Raw genomic sequence first — 22,891 nt, forward strand, 5'->3', positions numbered from 1 at the left:
TAGGCCATCTGTTCGCCCTTTAAAACGCAAATCTGCGACGAAGTTACTGGGATTGAGTTGGTGGCAGTTACATAGGGTCGGGGCTACCATAAGCACGCAATTCTAAGAGCGGCCCCCAGTAACGGCTTCGCAGGTCATTCCTCGCGTCTTCTTATCAACATACATAAGCATGTCAGACTAGGGAACAGGCAACAACAGTTGGATGTTTTTCTTGTGTCGAGAAAGATCCTGCAGCTTTCTTTTGAATAGCCTGTCCGACACTAACCATCTCTCCTCCCTTCTTTTCTTCACATCTGTTTAGCAAGAAAAGGGAAGGGAGGAGAGACACATAGTATTGGACGGGCTGTTCATAGCAATTAATCATACATACGCCACTGGGGATGCTCAAGGAGACAAAGAAGGTGCTCAGGAGCTCGGTATATTGAATTTCTTCTATGCTTAAGCATGTCTCTACTGGGCCTGTTCAAGCAGCGCAAAATTGCTGACTTAAATTCCTATGAGATGGCCATCGGAGTTGAGCTGATAGGTCAACGACATCTGCGCTAGAGGGCCAGTGCCTCTAGAAACCGGACCGAGTCGTCCGTTGAAATTTTCCGTGCTAAAATCCCCCAGCCCTCTGAGTTGGACGTGATAATCCACGTTGACCTGCCTTCCTGATTGTTCGAAAGTGATATTTTGAGGAACAAGCTCCTCCGAGACCATAGTATGCATAGTCTTGAGCCAAGCAATATATCCAGTCAAAGACTTGTCCTCGAGCGCAGGAATGTTGAGCTGAGACAAAAGCGCGGCAAATGTCAGTGAACATGAAACATAGCAAGAAGCTCGTTTGCTGTACATGTGCGACGATATCAGAAATACTTTCAATCGCATTCTTGGCATAATAGCCACTGAAACGAGCGAAATCGTCAGCACTAAAGCCTGCGACGTAGTCTTCTACGGCCGCTCTCGTCGCGAGCTTCTTGGTAGCTGGCATGATGTCATTCATCTTGAATCTATCGGAGTGAAAGAAGAGAAAGAGATTGGTATAATAGGCTGGAATCAGTTTAATTGTTGAGATAGGTGTAGACGTCGAATCGGCTTTCACTTATTCTGAATCTGTCCTCTAAAGCCCGCCTGCATGTGCCCTTCACCATGTACAGGATTCCCTGCTACTGCTTAATGTCAAGTAAATTTCCCAACTTGATATGAAAAGTGGTATGGGACACATATAGGAGCGATCGTGGACGAATACTTCAAGCTCGCCGATGATCCACCATCGCTTACCCGGCTGAAGCGTCAGTGACAGATATCAAGGATGCCTCCACCGCCTTGAAAAAGCCCAGCTGAGAGTAAGCCGGTCCAGTCATAAAGCATTTCGCCGAACTTGTAAGATTTGTAATAAGCAGTGACATGTTGAGCTGAAGAGTCAAAGCTTTGGCGAGGCCAAAATCGGAGGCCTGAAGAGTGGGTGCACGAAGCGTCGGCGCGAGAACACGTGCAGCCATATCAGGATCCTCCACGGCCGAAGTGATGTTGACTTCGAGGGTGTTACTGGACAGCTTTCGTGCACCGAGGTTTTGCAATTGTCTCTGAACTTCAAGTGCTGTTATAAACCCTGGTGGGAGGCTTTTGCCATGTACCACATCAGCCTCATAGTCTGCGATGAGGCCGAATCCCAGCTGCAGACTATGTTGGCCCTGCCAGTCCCTCACAGAATTCCATGGAGGCATCCCTGCTGCCAGGCGCTTTTCTGTATCCGAGCCGAGTAGGTAGCGTATTTGGCTTAGCTGTTCATCTCTTGTACGGTACTGCAATGTCACGCCAAATATGCTCTGAAAGTCGCCCGGTGATACGGGTAGACAGCCGGCTAGTATCAAGCATGCTTGAGATAGAGTCGCCTCTAGTAGTTGAAGGCAAAATGCCTGAGAAGGAGGATTCGACTTCGTGGTCGGTAAATGTGGCATGTCCAGAGCCTCAATATGTCCTACATTAGCTGGTGCTGGCATGGCATCCGCAGGTGAACCATCGACTTCGCCGCCGCTATTGCCTTTGGCAAGACTCAAGCGGTCGGCCGCGCCTCCGTTCTGCCCCAAAGGACTTTGATGAGTCGACGAGGTCGAAGTAAAACAAGAAGGTCTTTCGTGGATATTCGTAAACCGCGTGGCCCCAGAGATTGGGTTCCCATCGTCGTTGTCATCCTCGCTATCAGTGATGGGCTGCACCATTGTCTTCAATTGTATCGCTGAGTCTTGAAAGAGGGCAAGAAGATCCTCCTGCTGTTTCAGAACACCCTTGTTCCCGATGACCTCGTCAAATAGGTCAATGAAGAGGAGCGTCATGTTCTCTACAACATTCTCCAACCTCTCGATTCGCTGCTTCTGTGCTACATCTGCAGCTTGTCGCCGTTTCCGAAATACTTGTTGTGCCTCGCGGTTCCTTTCTCTCCGGATCTTGGACTCGTCAGTCGTCAGGTCCAGTATGGTTGAGATGTAATGGAGAGGTGCGACAGTAAATGTAGATATTTACGAGCAGAAACCAGGCGGTGGCTTTACTGACCCTGCGCATGTCATCGTCGTTGGCATCGTCAGACGTTGGCGATTTCCGCCCACGTCTTTTCGAAACTACTTTGGCTCTCTGATTGCCCATAATGATTCGAAATTTTATTCCCGGTGCTCCCAAGAATGACAAGTTGGAATGATCCGGTGTCTGGTGTCGAGATCCAGCCAAGTACGAGGAGGATGCTGCACTGTTCAGGATCGCGGACAGTGACATATGTGCTCCATCGACGTTCTTTTGGGGACCCTTCGTGGTCCACTCTCCAAAATATTCTGTTGTACGAACAGCACGCGTGGATTGGGACTTTGTGTGGGAAGCGTCATTCATCTCACTGCCGAGGGTGTGTTGAGGGGTCTGATTACTATTCACTCAATTTCGGACTGCCACCGAGGCAATTTCTGCGCCACGCCCTACCAATTGTAGGGCGTGAGTGTAAATTGAGTACAGCAGAAAGGTTTTCCACAAAAGATCAGTAATCTTTGAACTTAGTTTGTCTGTTCCCTAAGTGCAGGCTTTGCGGAATTTGAGGAAGTTCTTGTCTTATATGTACACATCATGTAGCGTCAAGGATATGTTGCTCTCCAAAAAGACCAATTCAGAATTTGACACGCATAGCCTTGCCACGACTTTGCGCGAGCCGACATGAAAAAGGTCTAAGTTCCATGGGGCCGATCTGAAATTGCGGTGCCGCTACACCGATTCAATCGTTCAACTCCGAAATAATCGTCGTGTTGCCCTTGCCGCCGCGGCCGTTTGCAGCCGGGCTGAAGTACATGTCGATAAGCCCAGATCCCTTCAAGGGGGTCTCAAGGACAGTCTGCTCTATCTCAAAATCTGTGATGACCATTAGCTTCAATCCATCTCGTGCCACCTCTTGGTATAATAGACGTACCCTGCAGGCCAAGAACCGAAATACGGGTGTTGTTTAAGGTCGCATCTTCCGCGGTATAGGTAGTTAACTGCGTCTGGGGGTCATAGATCCATACTGAGTGGCTGATCACGTCTGGAGTCTTGGAATGCGCAGCATAGAGATCTCCGCGTCGGTTGCCTTGAGCGCCTGCTGCAAGGTTGATTTCGATGTACCAGGATCCGTAGTCGCATGACGTCGCAACTACAAGCTGAGGAATGACGGGAACCAACAGGAATAGATTTTTGAAAGAGATCATTTTCAAGGACGGTAAATGGATTTCAATAGATGTATCACTTGAATGCGGATTCTTGCAATTGCAATCAGCAAGACGATTTCAATGAGCTCCCATTGGGCCTAAAGTGATAACTTCGCGAATCGGGAAAGAGACGGTTTTTATACCTCAGAACACCTAGTCAGCGTGAATGGTTCCTCAGAACCTATCAATAATGATACGATGTTACACGTTGCTTTTTCAGCCGATGGATCGATTCGTATTCCTAGGCGAGGCCACACAACGCCTGCATCAATAGCTTGGCCAATCGCCTCTGTATTGCAGCAATGTGCGCCTCAGTGTAACATCAAACCTGAAAATGGCAAAATTGTATGCATCAAAAGCTATGACAAACACATGCTGCATACTTTATACCTTGTCTGGTGCCAATCGGCGAGGTGCTACTCGTGACAAACGGAATCGATGGTCTCAAAGCACTGTATTGGCCGTCCTGAAATCAAGAACATCTCAGTGGGACTTTAGTGCTGCGTGTATTATGTGAGGCACTACGCAGTTGGGTTAGTAGGTTCGAGGATTCGAGATCCCATCGGGTGCTGAATGACGTTGATAATTGGTACCCAGTTTCCTCCAATACTAACTCCGTTCTGATTTTCTTTTTATTATATGCATCAGTAAGATCTCAGATAATTAACACAGAAAATAGAGAAACAATACGGAACCCGGTACTACCCCCAGTAGTAATGTACTGACGCCATTCAGCACCCGATGGGATAGGAGCGCCATCAGCCTCAATACGAGGTTCCAATCCTGGGTGGCCAACCGCTGTCTAGTGACGAATGGCATTGTTTTCCGCCACACCAGGAACATAGCTTATGTGGTTTCATTGCATGATATAGTAAAGATCACGAATGTTCGGAGACTTGCTTTAACTCTGACTGGAAATGCAGAGAAAGAAGACACGCAAATGTTCAGTCATGATCTGCCCCCTCAACTGGCTATGGACTGAAGCGTGTGTCGAGAAAGACGGAATTCATGAGAATCCAGAAGTAATTTTCCGCCCAGAAAGAGTATCAACAGAATGTTAGTTTCTGCTCCGGCTCTGTTGCCGGCTGTTGTTCTCATCAGCTCTACCCAAAAGAATATCAAGTCAGTGAGTAAGATGAAGTGGGCAAGATGTCATGAAGATTATTGCGAAGGGGTAGCTGAGGCCAGTAGAACTGCGTTCCTGACCCCATCGCCAGTCTTGTTCAGACAATTACGCATAACGTGTCGATAGCCAAGATGTCCCAAGCTAGTATTCGCTAGATTTCAGCCAAGCTGGAAGAAATTCCGTCAGGGCGCCTAGAATTGTGAACGGTATGAGGGCAGCTGATGACAAGAGGGGTGTCCAGTTCCGAACGGCGAGCAGCCACACGAACCTGTACCACAACAAAACTCCGAGTGGCATGAAGGAGAGAAGCAACGCAGTGATTAGTCTCACGAACGACGGCACCTTCCAAATATTGAATAGCAAGATCAGGTATTTGGCAAAGTTGCTCCCATAACACGAAGGCCGTCAGCTTATTGAGGTAATGAGAATTGAGTACTTGTAAGGCTCATCCCAGACTACCGCAGGGGCTTGTCAAAAGGTAATATCAGTAGGCTTCTCACTGGGATTAAAGAGACCAACTTCCCGACTTCCAAACGCAGCCGAAAGCACCAGCCCATGCACCCTCCACTCCGGCAAGGTCGCGTGCGATGGCAAGGCCGACGAACGTTCGCATGAGGCCGTTGATAGTGCCCCATGGCACTCACTATGCTCCTGCGTATAAGATTGTCTTCCAATGTCCAAAGGAGATCTTGCTCGGTCACCAGCAAGGACAAAGGCTCCCTGCGTAAGTCTGCATCGTCAGTCATACGGGCCGTCTTGGCAGGGTCGAACAAGCTAAACAGTTAGACCAATCATCGAGCATCAGTGTTTGGTGAGAAAGTAAGCAGTACCGATAAGCATCAAAGTCTTTGGAGAAGCAAAGGGAAGATACACGGTGCATATGATAGGACGATGAAACGAGCCGAGTCAGTCGACGAAACCTATTTTCTAACAAATATGTAGACATTTGACGAAATCCTCAGGCATTCTCGAGCAAAGTTTTCACTTGAACCTGGGATTGGTCACCAAGGCAAGAAAATATTCAGGATTACAGATCGGCGGCGTTGTGCGCCGAGCAATGCTTACGAAGATTACCTATGGTTTCACTGTCCGAGATCACGTAATTTTCCCGAGACTCAATAGTCAGCGAACGTCGACCACTGAATTCGCTCAACTACTTAATTCCCTAGTGTTAAGCTTCAACTTGTAGTATAGCAATCGACAACTCCTTCCTGAGCTTTTGAAGTCATTGTTGCTTTATCTTTATCGTATCATCTGCTGCCCCTAAGCTGCAACCCATCATCAGACGATTAGCCAGGGTCAGCAAAGATGTCGGTCTCGGCGGCCTCAAGATCAACACGATCGGACTTCATTATGAATGCAGGCGTACGAATACACTTCTACGTGACTGGTCAAGGCCCCCTGATGGTGCTTCTCCACGGCTTTCCCGACAACTCGAGGACTTGGACCCATCAGGTGGCCGAATTCTCAAAGACACATACAATCGTGTGCCCCACCCTTCGCGGCTACCCGCCTAGCGACATTCCCACCGTCGATCAAGACGCCTACTCTTTGCAAACTGTGGTTGGAGACATTTTGGCCATCCTCGACCATTTCAATGCCGCTCAGGCAATTGTCGGCGGCCACGACTTCGGCGGCGCCGCTATCCAATTACTGGCCCTTCACCATCCCGAGCGTGTCTCCGGGCTCATCATCATGAACTCGCCCATCCTCCCTCGCTTTCACGAGCTCATTCAATTCGATAAAGAGCAACAAGCCCAGTCTGCCTATACTATCCGTCACATTCAGTACCAGAAAGGGGACGACAAGAACTTAGGCGCCGCGCTTGAGGGTATCAAAGATGACGAGCAGCGTCGCGAGATGCATGATTATCTCTCCGAGTCACCAATGGAAGGCATGTACGCCTACTACAGATACAACTATCCGGGTCCACCATACGGCCAGCATGTAGACACTTCTGGGATGATATACCAGGTGCCCGCGCTCATCATCTGGGGCTTTGCGGACACCTACTTTTCGACGAAGTTTTTGGATGGAATTCCAAAGTTTTTTGTGAATACAGTCCGTCTCGTCACATTTCCAGGTGCCGGCCATTGGGTATTCCGAGAGCAGCCTGATAGGGTTAACCAAGAAATTCGGTCTTGGTTACGGGTCCTTGACAATTTGTCTGGGTGAGATCTTTTGGAGATAAGCAACATTCAGAAGAACTTTTCGCTAGAAACAAAGAAGACTCTTCGTTTTTCCTTGTGTTTGTCGGTGAAAGAACCCCAAGCGTCAATGTGTAAACGTAACTATTCGAGGCTGGGCGTCGTCGCAAAGCTTCAAGGTTTTCTTAGGCTCATGGGCAGAGATTGGGTCACTCCATGCCATGTACCTCGGTAAACAAGCTGGAGGTTGGCAAACCTCATGCCCCGTCATATAAGCAAGATTTCATCCTAATGTCTACTTTTATCAGGCTTTAATATTGCCCAAATTCTTTTCAAGTTGGATGCGAATGAGTCCAATATTTTTGAGTGCTTGCGGCAAATTTGGAAGGATCAGGAGGTGGCAACTCTTACTTACAGTGACTAGACTTGTGATGTGCTTTTCCGAAGCCACCAACGGCTTGAAAGATCTCTCCGCCGTCACCGGATGAAGTAGTGTGGCTCGGCGGCAAGGCCAAATCGGCGCATTAGCGGTCCCAAATGCTCGGGATTGGCATGTCTCTTGTGAGTTGAGTGTACTTAACGAACGAACAACCCAAGGCAGCCAAAAATTGACTTGGTGGAATGTCTTGAACTCAGCGGGCGCCAATCCCACAGCTGTACGAGTCTGGCATCGGGGCTACCTCAAGCTAGCCAGATGGACATCGAAATCAGGCGAGTGCTAACTGCTTTTCTTCCTCTTATGGATACGTTCTAGAAGTCTGCCGAGTGTAGTGGTAAATTTGTTTGAGTATGGCTCTTCCTGCCTGCAATCTCTGGATGCTTTTTTTCGGATGATCACAACCCAACCTTTGCTGACATTAATGCCCTGAGGTACTTGGTACCTGCACATGCTCGTCAACTTCTTTTGAGGCCATTGCAAAATATGTAATAAAATCCTGTTAAACAAAAAGCATCTGCTACAGAAATGCAGAGCTCTCGCGGATCTGTGATCATGCGGGGTGGCAAGCTGGGTCTCTTCCCGCTGTAACCTCGTCTCAATGGTTGGTGAACAGGGGTCACACGATATACCCTGGAACATTGTCCATGCAAGACCGCTCCCAATGGCATGAATGGGGGGTCGATACCTAAAGCATCAAATGTTTTCAGGCTGAGAGATCCGGAATGGTGCGGAAACGAACACGGATGTTAGAAAACACGAGAGCTGCAGTGTGCTGGGGCGGCTATTGTCACTTCAGCACTCACTCTGTATCACTCTGTTGAGTGCAGGAGCTTGAGGGGCCAACGCCCATCGGACAGCAGTCTGCATGGCAACTCCAAGATATTCCGAGCGCATGGCGAGCTACGAGGACTCAGATGACTGAGACTCTGGATGAACACCATGGTCAGGGCCACGGATGGGTGAGTTCCCATTCGTTCACGGATCCCGACTGCAGCGGCGTTGTGGGGTTTTCCGATGGAACCAAAAACATTGGGATAAACCTCATCTGCTGATTGCCTGGCCAGCGTCGTGAAGCTGGTAGTTGACAACCAACATTCTCATACGACGAATTTGACGTTTGCGAAGCATTTCCGTGCTTCTTGTGACTTTTCCGTCCATGGCTTTTCCGTGATGACCTTGGCATGTTGGCAGAGGCGCATGGGGGTGCTATGGAGAACATGTGTCTCGACGCCATCGACGCCAAGCTTTTGCGAGTTGGGTGGCAGGGACGGACAGGGGACCACGATGGCGGGCGCGTTATCGCGCGCAGGTCATGGTGAGAACCGACCTTCACTCATAATTACCCTGATGATTGTGGTGACTGGGAGACAAGCCTTGAAGGTTTTCGGCTTTATGGTACATGAGAGAAACAGTCCTCTGGCAGCGTTGAACGACTTATGCGTACAATGATTCAGGATCTAGGGAGAACCACACGGGCGTGAAGAAGAGAGAGGCTCCGAGGGCCATAATAACGAATTGGCTTCTGACCTTGGCTCTACGGGAGCCCAGAAACCTGAGAGGCAGGCCAAGGTGCTAATCAACTTTAGCCCCCGTCCGCCGAGACTTGAAAGGGGCGCCTCCAGACTAAATATGCGAGCCCTGGTTCAGGATGTGAACAACTCTTGAAAAGTCCTGGTCTGCTTGCCTTTCCCCGCACTCCGCACTTCGCACTTCGCGGAAAAGCCGTCGTACCCCATTTACCCCATGGGGGACGCAAGTGGTTTCTCCACCGATTATGCTCATCTGGCTCCGCGCTTGTTGACCCGAGGCGATGGCTGCGAACGTCTGGCCGGCCGAACGAGGGTAGTAATTAAAGGCCGGGGTTTGTGAGTATATATCTGAGCTTCCTTGGACCTTAATTCAGCGTTGCATCTTCAACTCGTGGACTCAGAGGACTGCCAGCCTTCACATCCAGACCTTGAAGCAGGATCACCGGCTGGACATCTGTCCAACCTCAAGTTCTTTCCCCGACTACTCCGCACTGCTTCTTCAGCAACTTTTCTCTTTCCTCTCCGAGTACGTTTACGCTTTCAACACACTAGACAGCAATGGCGCACAACGCACATGGTGAGAGGCCTGTCTCTCCACAGGAGAAAGTGGCCGTCAACCAGATGGAGCATGTCTTGACTACCGACGACCCTGCTCTCATGAAGCAGCCCGTGATCGAGAAGGTAGACGAGTTCGGGGCCCACACAAAGACAGACCCGAAAGAGATTGCCTTGGTGAAAAAGATTGACTGGTACATTCTGGTATGCCACAAACATTACACCTTCCTCTCAAACGGCACAAGTCTAACGGAAGATCAACAGCCCATTCTGTGGTTGATGTACTTCCTCAACTTTCTCGACAGGAATGCGATGATCAACGGCAAACTTAACAAGTTGGACAAGGACCTAGGCCTCAAGGGCACACAGTACAACACCTGCGTCTCCATCCTCTTCGTCGGATACCTTTGCGGACAAGTTCCTTCAAACATGATCCTCAACCGAGTTCGTCCCTCATACTACATGGCTGGTAGGTTTTCTCTTCAGATAGCGAGCGAGAGAAGTACTTGCTGAGGAAAACTCAAGGTTTCATGATGGCTTGGTCCATTGTTAGTCTGTTGACGTACAAGTGCCATGACTTCGGAACAATGCTGGGCTGCCGCTTCCTGCTCGGTATCACGGAAGCCCCTGTAAGATATCCTTCCGATCCTCGATATGAAGCTATCACCTAACATCAAGTGACAGTTCTACCCTGGTGCGCTCTACATGCTTAGCATGTTCTACACCAGAAAGGAGGTCTCAACCCGCATGGCTATCTTCTACACCGGCAACATGGCAGCTAGTGCTTTTTCTGGGCTCATTGCAGCTCCAATCTTTTCGGGAATGTCAGGTGTAAGGGGTCTCGCTGGGTGGCAATGGTAAGTGTCCCCTTGTTCAATCCCTTCCTCTTCTGCACCAAGCGAAGTGATCTCGAGGGAGAACTTAGCTAACCCTCCTGATGTAGGCTCTTCATTATTCAGGGAGCCGTCTCCATTCTCGTCGCAATTTTTGCCTTCTTCCTCTTGCCCGATAGCCCCCTCAAGACCCGCTGGTTGACCGAGGAGGAGCGCCAGCTCGCACACACCCGAATCTACAACGATACCACGGATCGTCGCGAGGGTACCAGCGTCTGGACGGGTCTTCGGGAGGCCTGCACTGATTGGCGGACGTGGGTCTTCTGTCTCATGGACAACCTCCATCTCTCCGCGAACGGATTCAAGAACTTCTTGCCTGTATGTGTCATCTAAAGTACTATCTTGAAAGTGCTCGTCGCTTTTCATGAAGCCTCAGACTGACTTTCGATATGCAGACTGTTGTCTCGACTCTGGGTTACAATACCACCATCAGTCTTGTGCTGACCTGCCCGCCCTACGTCTTCTCCGCGTTCTTCTCTGTTCTGGTTCCTTGGTCATCCGGAAAGTACAACGAGCGCACATGGCACATTACTATTAGCAAGCTCATTGTTTGTATCGGTTTTGTCATGGGAGTTTCGTCTCTCAACATGGGAGTTCGCTACACTGGTAAGAAGCCCGGGCCCTTGGACTCTTGTCCCTCCCACCCTCGCTCCATATTTCGATGCTGATTCTGTTCAATAGGTATTATGCTGTTTGTTGGAGCGACGTACGGTGTAAGTCAACTTTTCTCCAGTTGATCCTGCGCATGGAACTAAATGATCGACAGGTGAACAACTTGATTCTTGGCTGGACCTCATCCGTCCTTGGTCAAACCGACGAAAAGAAAGCAGTTGCCATCGCCATGGCCAATACCCTCGGCAACGCAGCTAGCATCTACACCCCCTATCTCTGGCCGGACTCTGACAAGCCTCGGTTCTTGACTGCCATGCTTGCTAGCATTGGGTTCTCTATCGGAGTTGTCATCTGCGCCTGGGGAATGAAGTGGGCTTTGATGCGCACCAACCGCAAGAAGAGAGAAGCTGACCCCAACGCCTCTAACTTCTACGTCTACTGAGTAGAGTGATATACCACGGTAGACTTCAGGAGGGAGATGCATGGAAAGATGGGAAGCCAGAAGTCATTACTGTGGAAACCACTAAGGATGGCACTCGAATAGGAGATGTAGCAAGTTGAATGATTTCAATGTCTCATCATTTTGAACCACAACTGCAGCCAAACCATACTATGCTTGTCTGAACGGCCAGTGCTACCAATACGGTTCAATACGTTACACATTTGGTGATCAAAACTCATAAAGAGGGTGCCGCAGTTCCCAACGCTCCTAAGGTAATTGTAGAACACGGCGCGTCGTACGTGCTGGGCTTGACAAACTGTGCCTCAGGATTATTATCATGTGCCAGAAGTACCAGCGACTCTTCCTTCGGATCAAACTTCGGCCACCCGAGGACCGAACTCAAGCCATCCGCCGGATCATTGGCGAAGGCCGCCCATGCGCTCTGCATAAGTGCAGTGGTTTTCTTCTGCGGATCGGACGGCGGAATTCCACTCACGTCCCCTGAGGCGCCGAAGATCATGTGCAAGTCGACGCCGTGGTACGCGCCACTTGTCGGGAAGAGTCTTGTGTTATCCCAATCTCCGAAGTAACGGTAGACCCACGCCGGGACATCGTTATCTGAACGAGCTCGACCCTGATGGGAATTCGAGCAGGTGAAGGATTCCAGCAGAAACGATTCAACTTGCGCCTGAGTCGGGATGACTCCGTTGCCGTACGCCGGAATTCTGTAATATCCATCTTCGTTGTTGTTGTTCCCAAAGAGGATCGGCTTTGGATTCAGCGTTAGCCGCTGGCTTCGGGAGATCGGATCAAAATGCAAGATGCTAGGAAAGTACTCACCAGCTTGGCAAATTTACCTGACATTGTCAAGGAGAGATAATCCGGGAAAACAGTTTTGTTGTCTACTGAAGGATAGAACGGTGGAATTCCCCGAAGAACACTGCTGGAAGACGCCGGCCTGATGGCAGCGGCCGCAGCTTTGATATCCTCCCATTTCCGACTTCGCATGCATGCCATAGCATTAGTGGTATTAGTGCAATTCACAGCCGCCACCACGGTGTTCCAGTTTCGCACAGTCACATTTGGGCTGTTGAGCGGGAAGCTGAAGGCATTACCAGAGGGTGCGATGAAGCCATTAACGATAGGGTCCTTGACGTAGGCGTACGACCAATAGTCCACTGCGACACCTCCGGAGGACTGGCCCGCGATGGTAATTTTTGTCGGATCGCCCCCAAATCCGGCAATGTTGTCGCGGACCCATTCAACGGCCGCGCGTTGGTCTCTCAATCCGAGATTCTGGGGCTGGCCCGGGGCACCCGGAAACCCGAAGATGTTGATGCGGTAGTTGACTGTAACTACGACAACATCTTGGGCATCCGCAAAGTACTTGCCACTGTAGAAAGGACTGTTGGTGTTGCCAATGGCAAAACCTATGGGATCCCTTTAGTGAGATGCAAGACTCGAAGCATTACAGATCTCGGTTACTTACGTCCACCGTAGAAGAAGACAATGACGGGTTTGGTAGCGGTGAGAGCTTTGGCTGTTGGCTTGGTCCAGATGTTCAACGTCAAGCAGTCCTCGCTTTGAGGCGTCCCTGCAGCAGAAGCGAAGTATCCAATGATGCGCTGCGCTTGGGCTGTCATGTTCGGGTAGTCGACTTGGCGAGAGGGCGACAGTGGGCAGTCGAAGCCGAAATGAGATGCTTCAAACGACTCATTGCCTCTAAATCTCTGCGGTGGAGCGAACCGCAGGTCGCCGACTGGAGGTTTCGCATAAGGAACCCCGAGAAATTCAAGAATATCGGAGCTGTTTGACGCTGGGTGGCCGGTAATCGGTCCATTCGAGGTCGGCACTGTGTGCAAGTCTGTGGCATTGCATCTGACTGTTGCCGATGCCGTTGCATAGCTGTCGCTGAATGCCAGGATGGCCAAGCTCGTTACCGCCAGCAGAGAACGCATCTTTGTGGAATGGTAAAAGAAGAAGTGAACTAAGAGCACGACAAGTCGAAGCATCATCGTTTTCTTGTCATTTTGCTGACGGATCTACGTCTCGCTTACTGAGGCTTTCTGCCCCTGTATCTTCCATAGATGATGGCGGCCGCTGGCGGTCCTCCGCAGGCTAATGCAGCTTCCCCATGCCGCTTGTCCACGCCGCTAATCTTACCACGGAAGCCATTCCCGTGGCTAGCTTCATTGCGCCGATCGTATCGAACGGTGTTACCCACCAAAAAGCACAAACTTGTGGTGTCATTGGCTAAGTTGCAGTGGCCAAGATCAAGGGTTCGGTGCCTAAAGTGATCATGAGAGAAGTTGGCCACCGTCCTGGGCCTCGGAGTGAGTCTATTGTTGAAGATACATGGAGATCCAGCAGATCAATTTCAGCAAAGACGTGCCAAGAGAAGATTGTTCAACATTCGAAATGCAATCTAGATTGAACTTTCATCGCCATTACCACAGAAGGGATAATCGACCATGTAATACTTAGTCCTGAGCAACAAAGTGCAAGGCTTACGCTAGAAATCTCTCAAGTCGCCTAATATGCAATACTAACACAGTTGATAAATTTACTTCACACTGAATTGATGGATATCAGTTCATCCAATCTTAGTTTAAGCCGGGCATCTTCCGTTTTCCCACCAAATTACCTCAAGCACCAGAATCAAAGTCAGAGACTATGCCTTGAGACCCATTTGGCTCGTATCGTAGCCGTTAGCTTCGAGATACTTCTTAAAACGAACGTCTTCGTCTTCCAGATGCTTCGGAGCCTAGCGAATGGTTAGATAGATCCAGCAGAAGAGATAACAGTCATAACAAGGGGGAACTTACGTCGGGTATCAGGAACCACACGCACAAGGTACCTACGACCGAAATGCCACTCCCGATGAGGAAGATCGCCTGCTGTCCCTTCAGTTTCTCATCAAAGCTCGCAAGTGCCGCACTCAACGCAGTCGTGCCAATAGCAGCGCCTGCCTTGCCTACGGCGGCCGCAAACCCGAGGAAGTGACCTCTCAGGGGTGTGGGGAAGGACTCGCTCGAGACCAAAAAGTTGCAGTCTCCGGGCCCGACAGACAAGAAGGTCTGGAAGAGGCCATAAAGGGTGACGAAGAGCGGGAAGACGTTGTTGAGCTGGATCATGCTGCCGCCAATGGCGAATCCGAGGACACAGACGATGGCCCAGCCGAGGGCGTAAGTCTGGCGGCGGCCAATGCGGTCCATCAGTAGCGCGCCGATGAAGGCGCCGGGGAGGGCAAAGGCGTTGATAAGGGCTGACCAGCCGATTGACTGGATCATTGTCTGCTGGGAGGAGAAGCCGGAGACAAGAGTTGGTGCGAGAAGATTGAAAGGATATACGACGGCGTCATAGAGGAACCATGCGCTGCAGCATCCAAGAAGTGGCTTCCAGTAGAATTTGAGAGCGAGGCGGTATGGGATGTTACGCTGGATGGCGTGTTTCTGATACTGCTGTGAATCGACGAGTCGTAGCCGGAAAAAGAAGATGGCCAAAGGAAGCTGGAATAATTGTAAGCTCACGTTCATGTCCTCTCGGCGGTGGGGGTTGACTAACGAAGATCCCGATGCCGAAGCATATGCGCCAAATCCCATCACTGGCTTGGCCATTATACGCCGCAATGACGATCAAAGAGACGATACTGGAGCCGACGAAACCAGAGATGATTGCGGCGTTTGTGGAAACTGCGACGAGCATTCCGCGTCTCCTACGCATGGCCTCTGTACTGTCGGCACACTCCAGAGCCTGCGAGGTGCAGACTGTGTATTCTCCCCCTGCATTGCTGTAAGTCTTGAGGCTCTTGTTCAGGTCAGCTGAGATCATTTACCAGCACCGACACCCGCAACACCACGACCGATGACCATCATCCAGAACATGCCCTCGATGGAGGTTCCATGGGCAGCAGTGGCAATGACGATACCCTGGCTGGCTATCAGTAACAGCTCTCGATAAGACAACTTTCCAATAAGCGATCATATCGAAGGTGTCAACGTACCAAAACCAAGAAGAGAGTAGTCAGAATGATTCCAACTCGCCGACCGAACTTGTCAATGCAGAGACCAAAGATGAGCATGCCAAAGATGTCGCCAATGAGGATTGAATTGGAAAGCCTCGTCTTCACAGCATTCGTCATCTGCTTCGGATAACTGTTCATACTTGTTAATCGACCTTTCCCTACACCAACATTACTATCGCTCAGATGCGTAACTCACAGCTTAGCCAGAACGGTGTTCATGTATCCAATGATCTGGATGTTGTACCCATCGGAAAACAATGCGACACCTTGGACCAGCACATCGAGCTTTCCAGCTGTTCTGGCAGGAATAGAAGGGTCTCGAGATGACGAGTCGTCACTTTGAGAAGAAACCATAACCCCGACATCCTTGTTGAAGGCATCATCAACCGTGTCGAATACTGAACCTGGTGTGGACTCCATGTTGGATGACTTTGTGGTCGACAACGACTTAGAAATGTGCTGCTACAAAAACATCCCCCGAGTGTGATCTTCCTAGCTATAAGTACTACGGATGCATGATGTGCGTCGATTCCAGATGCCTCACAAACTACCACGTGGAGTCCTTGTTTTCAACCAACTTCTTCGGACGCGTATGGGTCAAGAAGTCATCCACTCAAAAACCCAAGCTATTGCAATCCTTCGTCGAGGCCTTCCTACGTCAAAGAGCATTTTGCCGAACTATCGGCATTATGAGCAAAGGCAACAGTTCCATCGTCCATTCGATACACTATCTTAGCCACGTGCCCCGGAATGAACACCACAGTCGAAATCGGGTGCGAAGGCCAAGAGACCCGGACGATGCCCGAGATGCGGGAGCCGCCGGGTGTTCACTGAAGGAACGAGGTGTAGTTGCCTCACCTTAGTCAGGCTATTTTCTCTACCTACGTGCCTGACGCTGTAGGAACAAGCTTTGATTAGCTTGGAAAGTTTGTCCTCGGAGCTTGGCCGTCATGTTTTCCTCCCGGTGGATCTCCGCCTTCGGGGGAAAAAATGGTCATCCCACGGGCCTCGGACGCCCACGTGGTAGAATACGATCCTCTCAGACGTCCATCGGAGTGGGGCTCCGTTGCCGCGGCCCACCGGTATGCTCCCGGAGGCGGGTCTGCTCATCCGGGAAGTGATAAGGAACATTTCACGGTTGAAAAGAAGCACTTGAATCGGGATGACGGCCTAAAGGGTCCATTATTAGGTTGTTTATTTTCGGCCAAGAGTGATGGCAATGGTATTGCACGTGTGTTGATCATTGGAAGTATTTTACATAGTGATGGGGAAAGTGTTCATCCTTCCAGCCCACTTCGAGTACCATGGCCGTGTTTCCGGGTCCGTGGATTGAAGAGATGGAAAGCCTAGTGTTGAGCGGGCTTCCTTGGGCATTCGTTTTTGTCCGCTTTTGGGGCCGATTGTCATTTCAAACTCGGTCCATGGTCTCGTGAGTTTTGGGAGGCCTGGGACACAGCTTATCTAGAGTCTCGTCAACCTAGCAAACTTACCATTTACTCACAGCGAAGACATCAAAATGGTCCTCACTGGTGTGTTAGACGCCATTTCGGCAGTGGCGACTCTCAGCCTTAGGTTGATGACAATCCTGTTCACAAGATTCGTGAGTCTTAACATATCCCATGATTTCCCTTTTTGGGAATCAATGAGCCTCATTCTAACAACCAAGTAGCATCCTCTCGGAAAGGTATATCTCAATCGTATCTATGGGAGTTGCGGGTTGTACGCATTCTCTCTAATGATTAGGCTCCTGTTGCCCAATTCGAGGCGGGCCTCTAGGCAACATCACCCGTGGCTGCTTCTTCTCTTGGGTTGGGTTGATCGGTCATCGCCGGTCACATCTCTGGTCACAGTCCTACTGAATATCCTGTCACTTGGATCCATATGGGACTTCATATACAGAGGAAGCGTACTCCACCAGAGTCACGATCTCTCCTTCTCTCGGATGGGCTACGTGGATGAGAGTACGGCGCGGATCGTAGTAAGAGCGCCAGCTCTCCCAACGAATTACGTCAAGATCAGTTGGGCGCCTTCCAAGAAAATTGGACAGGATGCCATGTCGCAGACAATCGTCATCGCTGACTCCAGTGATCATACGGGGACGTTCCTGCTTGACGGGCTGAAGCCGGATACGTCGTACACCTACATCACGAATGCCAGCCATACCGGATCTTTCAGGACAGCAGCCCTCTCGCCACAGCGATGGAGTCTCATCTCTACAAGCTGCATCAAGCCTTTCTACCCCTACAACCCCTTGGATCATGGCTTACGCATCAAGGGACTGGAGTACTTGGACCAGCATGTCTCGGCGAATCAGCCAGACATGATGCTCTTCCTAGGCGACTTTATCTACATCGACCTGCCCGTGGCCCTCGGCTGGACGCCAGAGCACTACACCACGGCATACCGCCAAGTCTATGCCTCGCTCAGCTGGTCACCCGCGCTTCGATCCGTGCCGTGGCTGCACGTCTACGACGACCACGAGATCATCAACGACTGGGCGGCGAACGAGACTGGTCTCTACCAGTCCGCCATGAGGCCATATTGGTCTTATCAAGGGCACGCGAATCCCCCCTCGCAGTATGGCGTCGGGAAAACGCACTACACCTTCCGCCGGGGCGACGTTTCGTTTTTCGTCCTAGACACGCGGCGCTATCGATCGGCTGAAAACATGGCGGACGGGCCTGAGAAGACGATGCTTGGCGCGGCGCAGCTAGCGGACCTGCGAGAGTGGCTTGAGACAGAAAAGTTGTGGAAAGTCGTGGTCAGCAGCGTCCCGTTCACGCGAAATTGGAGGGGTCCCGATTCGGCCGATAGCTGGTCGGGATATCTGTGGGAGAGAGACATGATCTTAGAGATGATGAGACAAACGGACGGAGTTATCATCTTGAGTGGGGTAAGCTGGTCTCTGTTTGATCGGCCCTGCCAAAAATTTCAATAGTTTGCTTGAGCTAATTCTTTGCTTCTTTTTTGACTAGGACCGGCATGAGCACGCGACGACGATCTTTCCGCCCACTAGCGACAAGGGTGGTAAGTCTGTGATTGAATTTTCCACCTCGCCCTTGAACCAGTTCTATGAACCCTTCGATCGGTTCCACAAGCAGATTGAGGACACGGACATCTCTGTGTATTCGCACCCGTGGGGGAATTCAAAGTTTGGTCGGGTGTCATTTGACACGTCGGAGGAGACCCGATGGACGGTAGACTATGAGCTTATCGTTGATGGGCGCCAGGTGTGGAACTACACGTGGGAGTTCACCAAGTGATCGACTGCCTCATTACCGAGCCCGTGGAGTCGAAAGATCATCAAAATGTGCACGCAGAGAAGTAGGGGTCTAGCTTGAAAAGTTCGCATTCATCGTGGCTTCAATACGTCAAGCCAGCGCTCCTCTCTTTGCCTTGGAATATCCTTCCCAACCCACAGTCCTTCCGATCCCTTCGTCTTGCTCTCGTCCTCCAAATGTTTTCCATACCCGTCAAAAAGGATCCGTCAAACGCCCACTTCCCATCTCAGTCTCCGCCTAAACTCCTCGTCCCTGTACCCTAGGTTGCATGTCTGAAAGCATGCGTAGAATTGAAGTTGAAAGTTGTTCGTGGTGTAAGGCCCTCGAAGACTGGGGGCCAGAACCGCGTGGTAGAAAGTGAACCGTCTCGGACCCGTGTCCGACAATTGAAAACGGGGCGACGTTAGTTGCTCGTGTTTGGGTGTGTCGTGTGAATAGAAGCGCCAATTCTTTAGACAATGGGCTGCAGAACATCGCCCTCGGGGGCAAGGGCGGGCTCGTCTCTCTCAATGTTGCCGTGAACGCCGGCTCTGGCGTTGAGGTTGTACTCGTGACGAATGATGTTGTTCATCGGGGTGATGGCAGCCTGCGTAGCTCCGAAGAGGGCCACGGCGATGATGTAAGCGATGGATGTCTTCATTTTGACTGTGGAATAATGCGACGATTTCTTCTCGTTCTCGCGGTCTTTTCAAAAGGAATGGATGTGTATGTTTGTCGAGGTCAACTCGAAGGCGAGGCGGGACAGCTCAACCGAACACTCTCCTCGATGTCGTAGGGACTGAAGGACACGAACACAGAAACTCGAAACACTCCGACAATGGCGGGATGAGTGGTCCCCGAGGGTTATTAAAAAGGTCCGGCACGACACAGCACACCAACAGCCACAGACTGATGTGACTGTGTGAGTGATCTGTGTCTGTACTCTGTAAGATTGTGACAGTCTTAATCAATCATCAAACCTTGACTGTCTTGAAGTGGAGCCAATGAGCATGAGAGATTCGGATCTTCGGACGGTCATTGCAGGAAGGTGTGAGCGGGATCAGCTAGACTGACTCGCTTAAGGAAGCTCGCCATGCACAGAGAGATTTGCAACAGAGACATGGAAACAGCCCTACAGTAAATGTTTGCTTGGCTTACAGCTGTGCCTCTTTGGCCCTGCTTCTTTCCTCTCATCAATGATGTGCCCATCTCCCACTGGAGACTACGGTGTTGTAACCCTGGGCTCTTTGCACACTGCCCAGGGATGGCGTGACTTTGCTTATTTAACTCAAGATTGGGCCTAACTGTTTCAAGTATACGCAGATACGCACGGCGCAGGAGCATGGATCGCCCGCTTGGCTTGGCCGATGTGACACAGTGTTGTAACCCATCTGTTTCCCTCCCAAAATCACAGCATCGAGTTGCGTTGCATGAGAGGCCCTTGAAGAAACTACTTTACTTGGATCGCCCGAAGAATGACATCGATATGTCCGAATCGTCAGTTGTTCTCGTTCCTGATCTTCGCCGGGGGACCACCGGACGGCCTACAGGGTCCCGAGTGGGGGCACGCCTGGGCGGGACTTTATTCCCGAAGTCAATTAGGGGATATGGATGTCGAACATCCATCATCTATCCATCCATCCATCTGGCATCAGCTAGGCATCCATACAAGAAGAAACAAACCTCGGCAGTTCTCCACGTTTCGCCTCTGACCAACTTGCGACTGGTTGTAGTATGCTGCGTGGCCCAATCTGGCAGATACATGTTTAATTGTCCTGTCTCGGAGAAGCAAACATGAGCGATGGCCCGCACCTAGAACCCGCAACTCCGTCCTTACCCTCCCTCACGTCAAGTTCCAGAACATATCGACGCCGTCATCCACCCTGCATCCATCTATCAGCCGCCACATTCGAATCGCACGAGTTCGTCCAGCCGTGTTCATCATTGGAGACTCTGGATTACTGATATTATCGGATCTCATCGCGTTCGTGATATCTGTAACTTGACATGTCCACAATCGCTATCGCTATCGCAATCGTCACGCGATAAATACGCGAAGCTCGCCTGTTCGGCCTTTACAATTTCCCTTGTTCCCCTCTTGCCAGTAGAACATTCGCCTTCACCTGTTGCTGAGTCGAGCTGTCGGCCAGTAACTCAAGTTCATGCCGAAGTTTTCTAGACATTATGCATAACTCGGAGTGAGCCAAATGCGGAAGTCTGCGAAATCTAGATCTTATACCACCTTTACAAACGCCTTCTAGAATACTAGGAGCCTTTGGGTTTTAGTGTAGACGAAGAGCTTGCCTGCTTGTTGAACCTACCGGTCACGTATGCTCAGCAGACACTAGATAGCTTGTGATCGGTTGAAGATGGGACGATGGGATTGCATTTAATCATCTTGACCTCCGTATAGCTCTCGGTGGCTTTAGGGTGGTAAGCATCATAATCATTTATCTATCTCACTGTGATACATTCATCCTCAGCACGAACTTCAGTATGAGTAGCCAAAGCGGACAAAATGGCCAAGTCGACAACCAGTACCTAGCCATGGTCGGCGATGTCCAAGCCGAGCTGACGCGCCTTCAAGTTCAGCATCGTTGGATCCAGATGTGCCTCAAAGATAAGGTCGTGTTTTCGCCAGTGGATACTGCCAAAGATGGACTCAAGATTCTCGACATGGGCTGCGCCGACGGTATCTCAATCTTTGACTGCACTGTAAAATGGGTCTTCTAACACGCGATTTCGCAGGAACGCTGCTACGGGACCTGCAGAAACAGGTTCCACCATCCGCGCACATGGTCGGCGCCGATGTTTCAACCATTTTCCTGCCCACGTCAGCTCAGGGCAATATCCACTACGTAACCCACGACGTTTGTGATCCACCGGCCGGGGATCTCAAGGGCCAGTTCGATCTGACCCACGTTCGCAACGTTCTCCACAGCGCCCACCGGTCCGGCGTCGAGCAGGCCATCGCAAACCTCGCCGGTAAGTCATAGGTTGTTGAAATATGTTGGTTCTGGCTGCGACTTTTCGGATTGCGCGTGTTCTAGTCTAACTGACGCAAGATACATTGGCCCCGGGAGGCTGGCTGCAGATTATGGAGCTGGATATCAGTCCAGGCCAGCCGAACCAGCCCCAATCTCTCAGGGATCTCATTCACATCATCGGGACCATGTTTGAGAAGCAGGGAATGGATCGCAAATACGCGTCCAAAATTCCAGAGGCAATGAAGAGGGCCGGTCTTCAGAGCGTCAAGGTCGAGCGAGTGGAGTGTGGGATTGGTAAAGTGCATGGCGATGAGGCCGCCGTCAAATCTTCCATCGAGCCCTTCATGCACACAATCCCGCTTGTCGCTAGGAACGCCCAAAGTGAGTCGACTTGAAGCAAGCTGCCTTTGCCGTAAGCCGGCCCTCACTAACCAAACCTAGTGTTGGTTCCTGATATGGATCCGGTAATCTATACCGACCTGGAGGAGAGATACACAAAGGAGATGACTGAGCAGGGCGGCATTTTCCCAGCGAACGTCTTCATGGCTCAGAGGCCCGTTGCGTGAGTTGGAAATGTAGGAAAAGAAATTCCTGGAAACTTCGTTCGCTGGCATATGTGCCTTTGTATCATATCATTATTTATATGCTTTGTGGCGTCTGTCATTTGTAGTTTCGAGACGCGGGCCAATATGATCCACGAAAATGAGATGCCGCCTTATGATGAAAGAAGACTGATAAGCTATCATGTTTACTTGTACTTGTGGTAACATTCGGAATTGATGGCATTTCGGGACTTGATACAATTGAGAAGGTTGTATTCGATCTAAGAGTAGAGGTCTCATTTTATCCGGTCTCGACGACATCCTCAGATAAGATCTCACTCAATGCCATCAGCTTTATCCTATCTGATTTGAACATCTCATCTTGATAAGTAGTTATGTTCTCTTAGCAGGCCGTAGGAGGAGCGAACTCGTAGCAAGTTGAGCCACTGCAACACCACGCCCAGCCATCACGGCAAACGGTCTCGGAAGGCTGACATCCCGCGGCTTGGCGAGCGCCAATAGCCTCAGGAGCGGCGAGGGCAGCCGATGCCACAGCTACAAGAAGAGCAAGGCTGATCTTCATCATATTAACCGTTGAGCTTTTTGATCTGTTAGCGATAGACGAGGAGGAAGG

At 50.6% G+C, this 22,891-nt stretch overlaps 10 protein-coding genes across 10 annotated transcripts; 4 read left to right on the forward strand and 6 right to left on the reverse strand.

Annotated features, from left to right (window-relative positions):
* Positions 1 to 486: 486 nt before the first annotated feature.
* On the reverse strand, positions 487 to 973 carry BDZ83DRAFT_753816 (uncharacterized protein; the record flags this gene model as incomplete). The annotated part of the gene is made up of 2 exons (XM_060514400.1): positions 487 to 771; positions 836 to 973. The coding sequence occupies 2 exons, from the start codon at positions 971 to 973 to the stop codon at positions 487 to 489; spliced, it is 423 nt and encodes a 140-aa protein (XP_060363101.1).
* A 286-nt stretch (positions 974 to 1,259) lies between these two features.
* On the reverse strand, positions 1,260 to 2,318 carry BDZ83DRAFT_753817 (uncharacterized protein; the record flags this gene model as incomplete). The annotated part of the gene is made up of 1 exon (XM_060514401.1): positions 1,260 to 2,318. One exon carries the CDS (start codon positions 2,316 to 2,318, stop codon positions 1,260 to 1,262), a length of 1,059 nt encoding a protein of 352 aa, XP_060363102.1.
* Positions 2,319 to 3,165: 847 nt separating this feature from the next.
* BDZ83DRAFT_793874 (uncharacterized protein) lies at positions 3,166 to 3,781 on the reverse strand. The gene is made up of 2 exons (XM_060515792.1): positions 3,428 to 3,781; positions 3,166 to 3,369 (listed from the first exon to the last, which is right to left on the reverse strand). The coding sequence occupies exons 1-2, from the start codon at positions 3,699 to 3,701 to the stop codon at positions 3,236 to 3,238; spliced, it is 408 nt and encodes a 135-aa protein (XP_060363103.1). The 5' UTR covers positions 3,702 to 3,781; the 3' UTR covers positions 3,166 to 3,235.
* A 2,399-nt stretch (positions 3,782 to 6,180) lies between these two features.
* On the forward strand, positions 6,181 to 7,002 carry BDZ83DRAFT_720930 (Alpha/Beta hydrolase protein; the record flags this gene model as incomplete). Its single annotated transcript, XM_060512324.1, has 1 exon — positions 6,181 to 7,002. The coding sequence occupies one exon, from the start codon at positions 6,181 to 6,183 to the stop codon at positions 7,000 to 7,002; it is 822 nt and encodes a 273-aa protein (XP_060363104.1).
* A 1,276-nt stretch (positions 7,003 to 8,278) lies between these two features.
* Positions 8,279 to 11,444, forward strand: BDZ83DRAFT_720931 (MFS transporter; the record flags this gene model as incomplete). The annotated part of the gene is made up of 9 exons (XM_060512325.1): positions 8,279 to 8,308; positions 9,546 to 9,701; positions 9,762 to 9,966; positions 10,023 to 10,126; positions 10,182 to 10,354; positions 10,441 to 10,708; positions 10,786 to 10,996; positions 11,072 to 11,103; positions 11,157 to 11,444. The coding sequence occupies 9 exons, from the start codon at positions 8,279 to 8,281 to the stop codon at positions 11,442 to 11,444; spliced, it is 1,467 nt and encodes a 488-aa protein (XP_060363105.1).
* Positions 11,445 to 11,679: 235 nt separating this feature from the next.
* BDZ83DRAFT_581631 (carboxylesterase) lies at positions 11,680 to 13,402 on the reverse strand (the record flags this gene model as incomplete). The annotated part of the gene is made up of 3 exons (XM_060505476.1): positions 11,680 to 12,213; positions 12,285 to 12,874; positions 12,934 to 13,402. 3 exons carry the CDS (start codon positions 13,400 to 13,402, stop codon positions 11,680 to 11,682), a joined length of 1,593 nt encoding a protein of 530 aa, XP_060363106.1.
* Positions 13,403 to 14,115: 713 nt separating this feature from the next.
* Positions 14,116 to 15,888, reverse strand: BDZ83DRAFT_581679 (major facilitator superfamily domain-containing protein; the record flags this gene model as incomplete). The annotated part of the gene is made up of 6 exons (XM_060505480.1): positions 14,116 to 14,208; positions 14,270 to 14,953; positions 15,009 to 15,226; positions 15,280 to 15,373; positions 15,448 to 15,598; positions 15,665 to 15,888. 6 exons carry the CDS (start codon positions 15,886 to 15,888, stop codon positions 14,116 to 14,118), a joined length of 1,464 nt encoding a protein of 487 aa, XP_060363107.1.
* A 1,003-nt stretch (positions 15,889 to 16,891) lies between these two features.
* BDZ83DRAFT_782305 (PhoD-like phosphatase-domain-containing protein) lies at positions 16,892 to 18,731 on the forward strand (the record flags this gene model as incomplete). Its single annotated transcript, XM_060515560.1, has 4 exons — positions 16,892 to 17,068; positions 17,138 to 17,289; positions 17,389 to 18,361; positions 18,444 to 18,731. The coding sequence occupies exons 1-4, from the start codon at positions 16,985 to 16,987 to the stop codon at positions 18,729 to 18,731; spliced, it is 1,497 nt and encodes a 498-aa protein (XP_060363108.1). The 5' UTR covers positions 16,892 to 16,984.
* Positions 18,732 to 18,986: 255 nt separating this feature from the next.
* Positions 18,987 to 19,389, reverse strand: BDZ83DRAFT_753824 (uncharacterized protein; the record flags this gene model as incomplete). Its single annotated transcript, XM_060514402.1, has 2 exons — positions 18,987 to 19,001; positions 19,222 to 19,389. 2 exons carry the CDS (start codon positions 19,387 to 19,389, stop codon positions 18,987 to 18,989), a joined length of 183 nt encoding a protein of 60 aa, XP_060363109.1.
* Positions 19,390 to 21,165: 1,776 nt separating this feature from the next.
* On the forward strand, positions 21,166 to 22,444 carry BDZ83DRAFT_627270 (uncharacterized protein). Its single transcript, XM_060508619.1, has 3 exons — positions 21,166 to 21,713; positions 21,794 to 22,096; positions 22,157 to 22,444. The coding sequence occupies exons 1-3, from the start codon at positions 21,449 to 21,451 to the stop codon at positions 22,279 to 22,281; spliced, it is 693 nt and encodes a 230-aa protein (XP_060363110.1). The 5' UTR covers positions 21,166 to 21,448; the 3' UTR covers positions 22,282 to 22,444.
* Positions 22,445 to 22,891: the final 447 nt, after the last annotated feature.

This window comes from Colletotrichum acutatum, assembly GCF_030867785.1.
Source record: "Colletotrichum acutatum strain CBS 112980 chromosome Unknown BDZ83scaffold_70, whole genome shotgun sequence".
In the NCBI taxonomy this organism is placed as follows: Eukaryota; Fungi; Ascomycota; class Sordariomycetes; order Glomerellales; family Glomerellaceae; genus Colletotrichum; species Colletotrichum acutatum.

Coding starts and splice junctions, on each gene's coding strand:
- BDZ83DRAFT_793874 (XM_060515792.1), bottom strand. CDS start 3,701: ATGATCTCTTTCAAAAATCTATTCCTGTTGGTTCCCGTCATTCCTCAG. Junction 3,370..3,427: donor TTCGGTTCTTGGCCTGCAGG/GTACGTCTATTA, acceptor TGGTCATCACAG/ATTTTGAGATAGAGCAGACT.
- BDZ83DRAFT_627270 (XM_060508619.1), top strand. CDS start 21,449: ATGGGTCTTCTAACACGCGATTTCGCAGGAACGCTGCTACGGGACCTG. Junction 21,714..21,793: donor GGCCATCGCAAACCTCGCCG/GTAAGTCATAGG, acceptor AACTGACGCAAG/ATACATTGGCCCCGGGAGGC. Junction 22,097..22,156: donor TGTCGCTAGGAACGCCCAAA/GTGAGTCGACTT, acceptor AACCAAACCTAG/TGTTGGTTCCTGATATGGAT.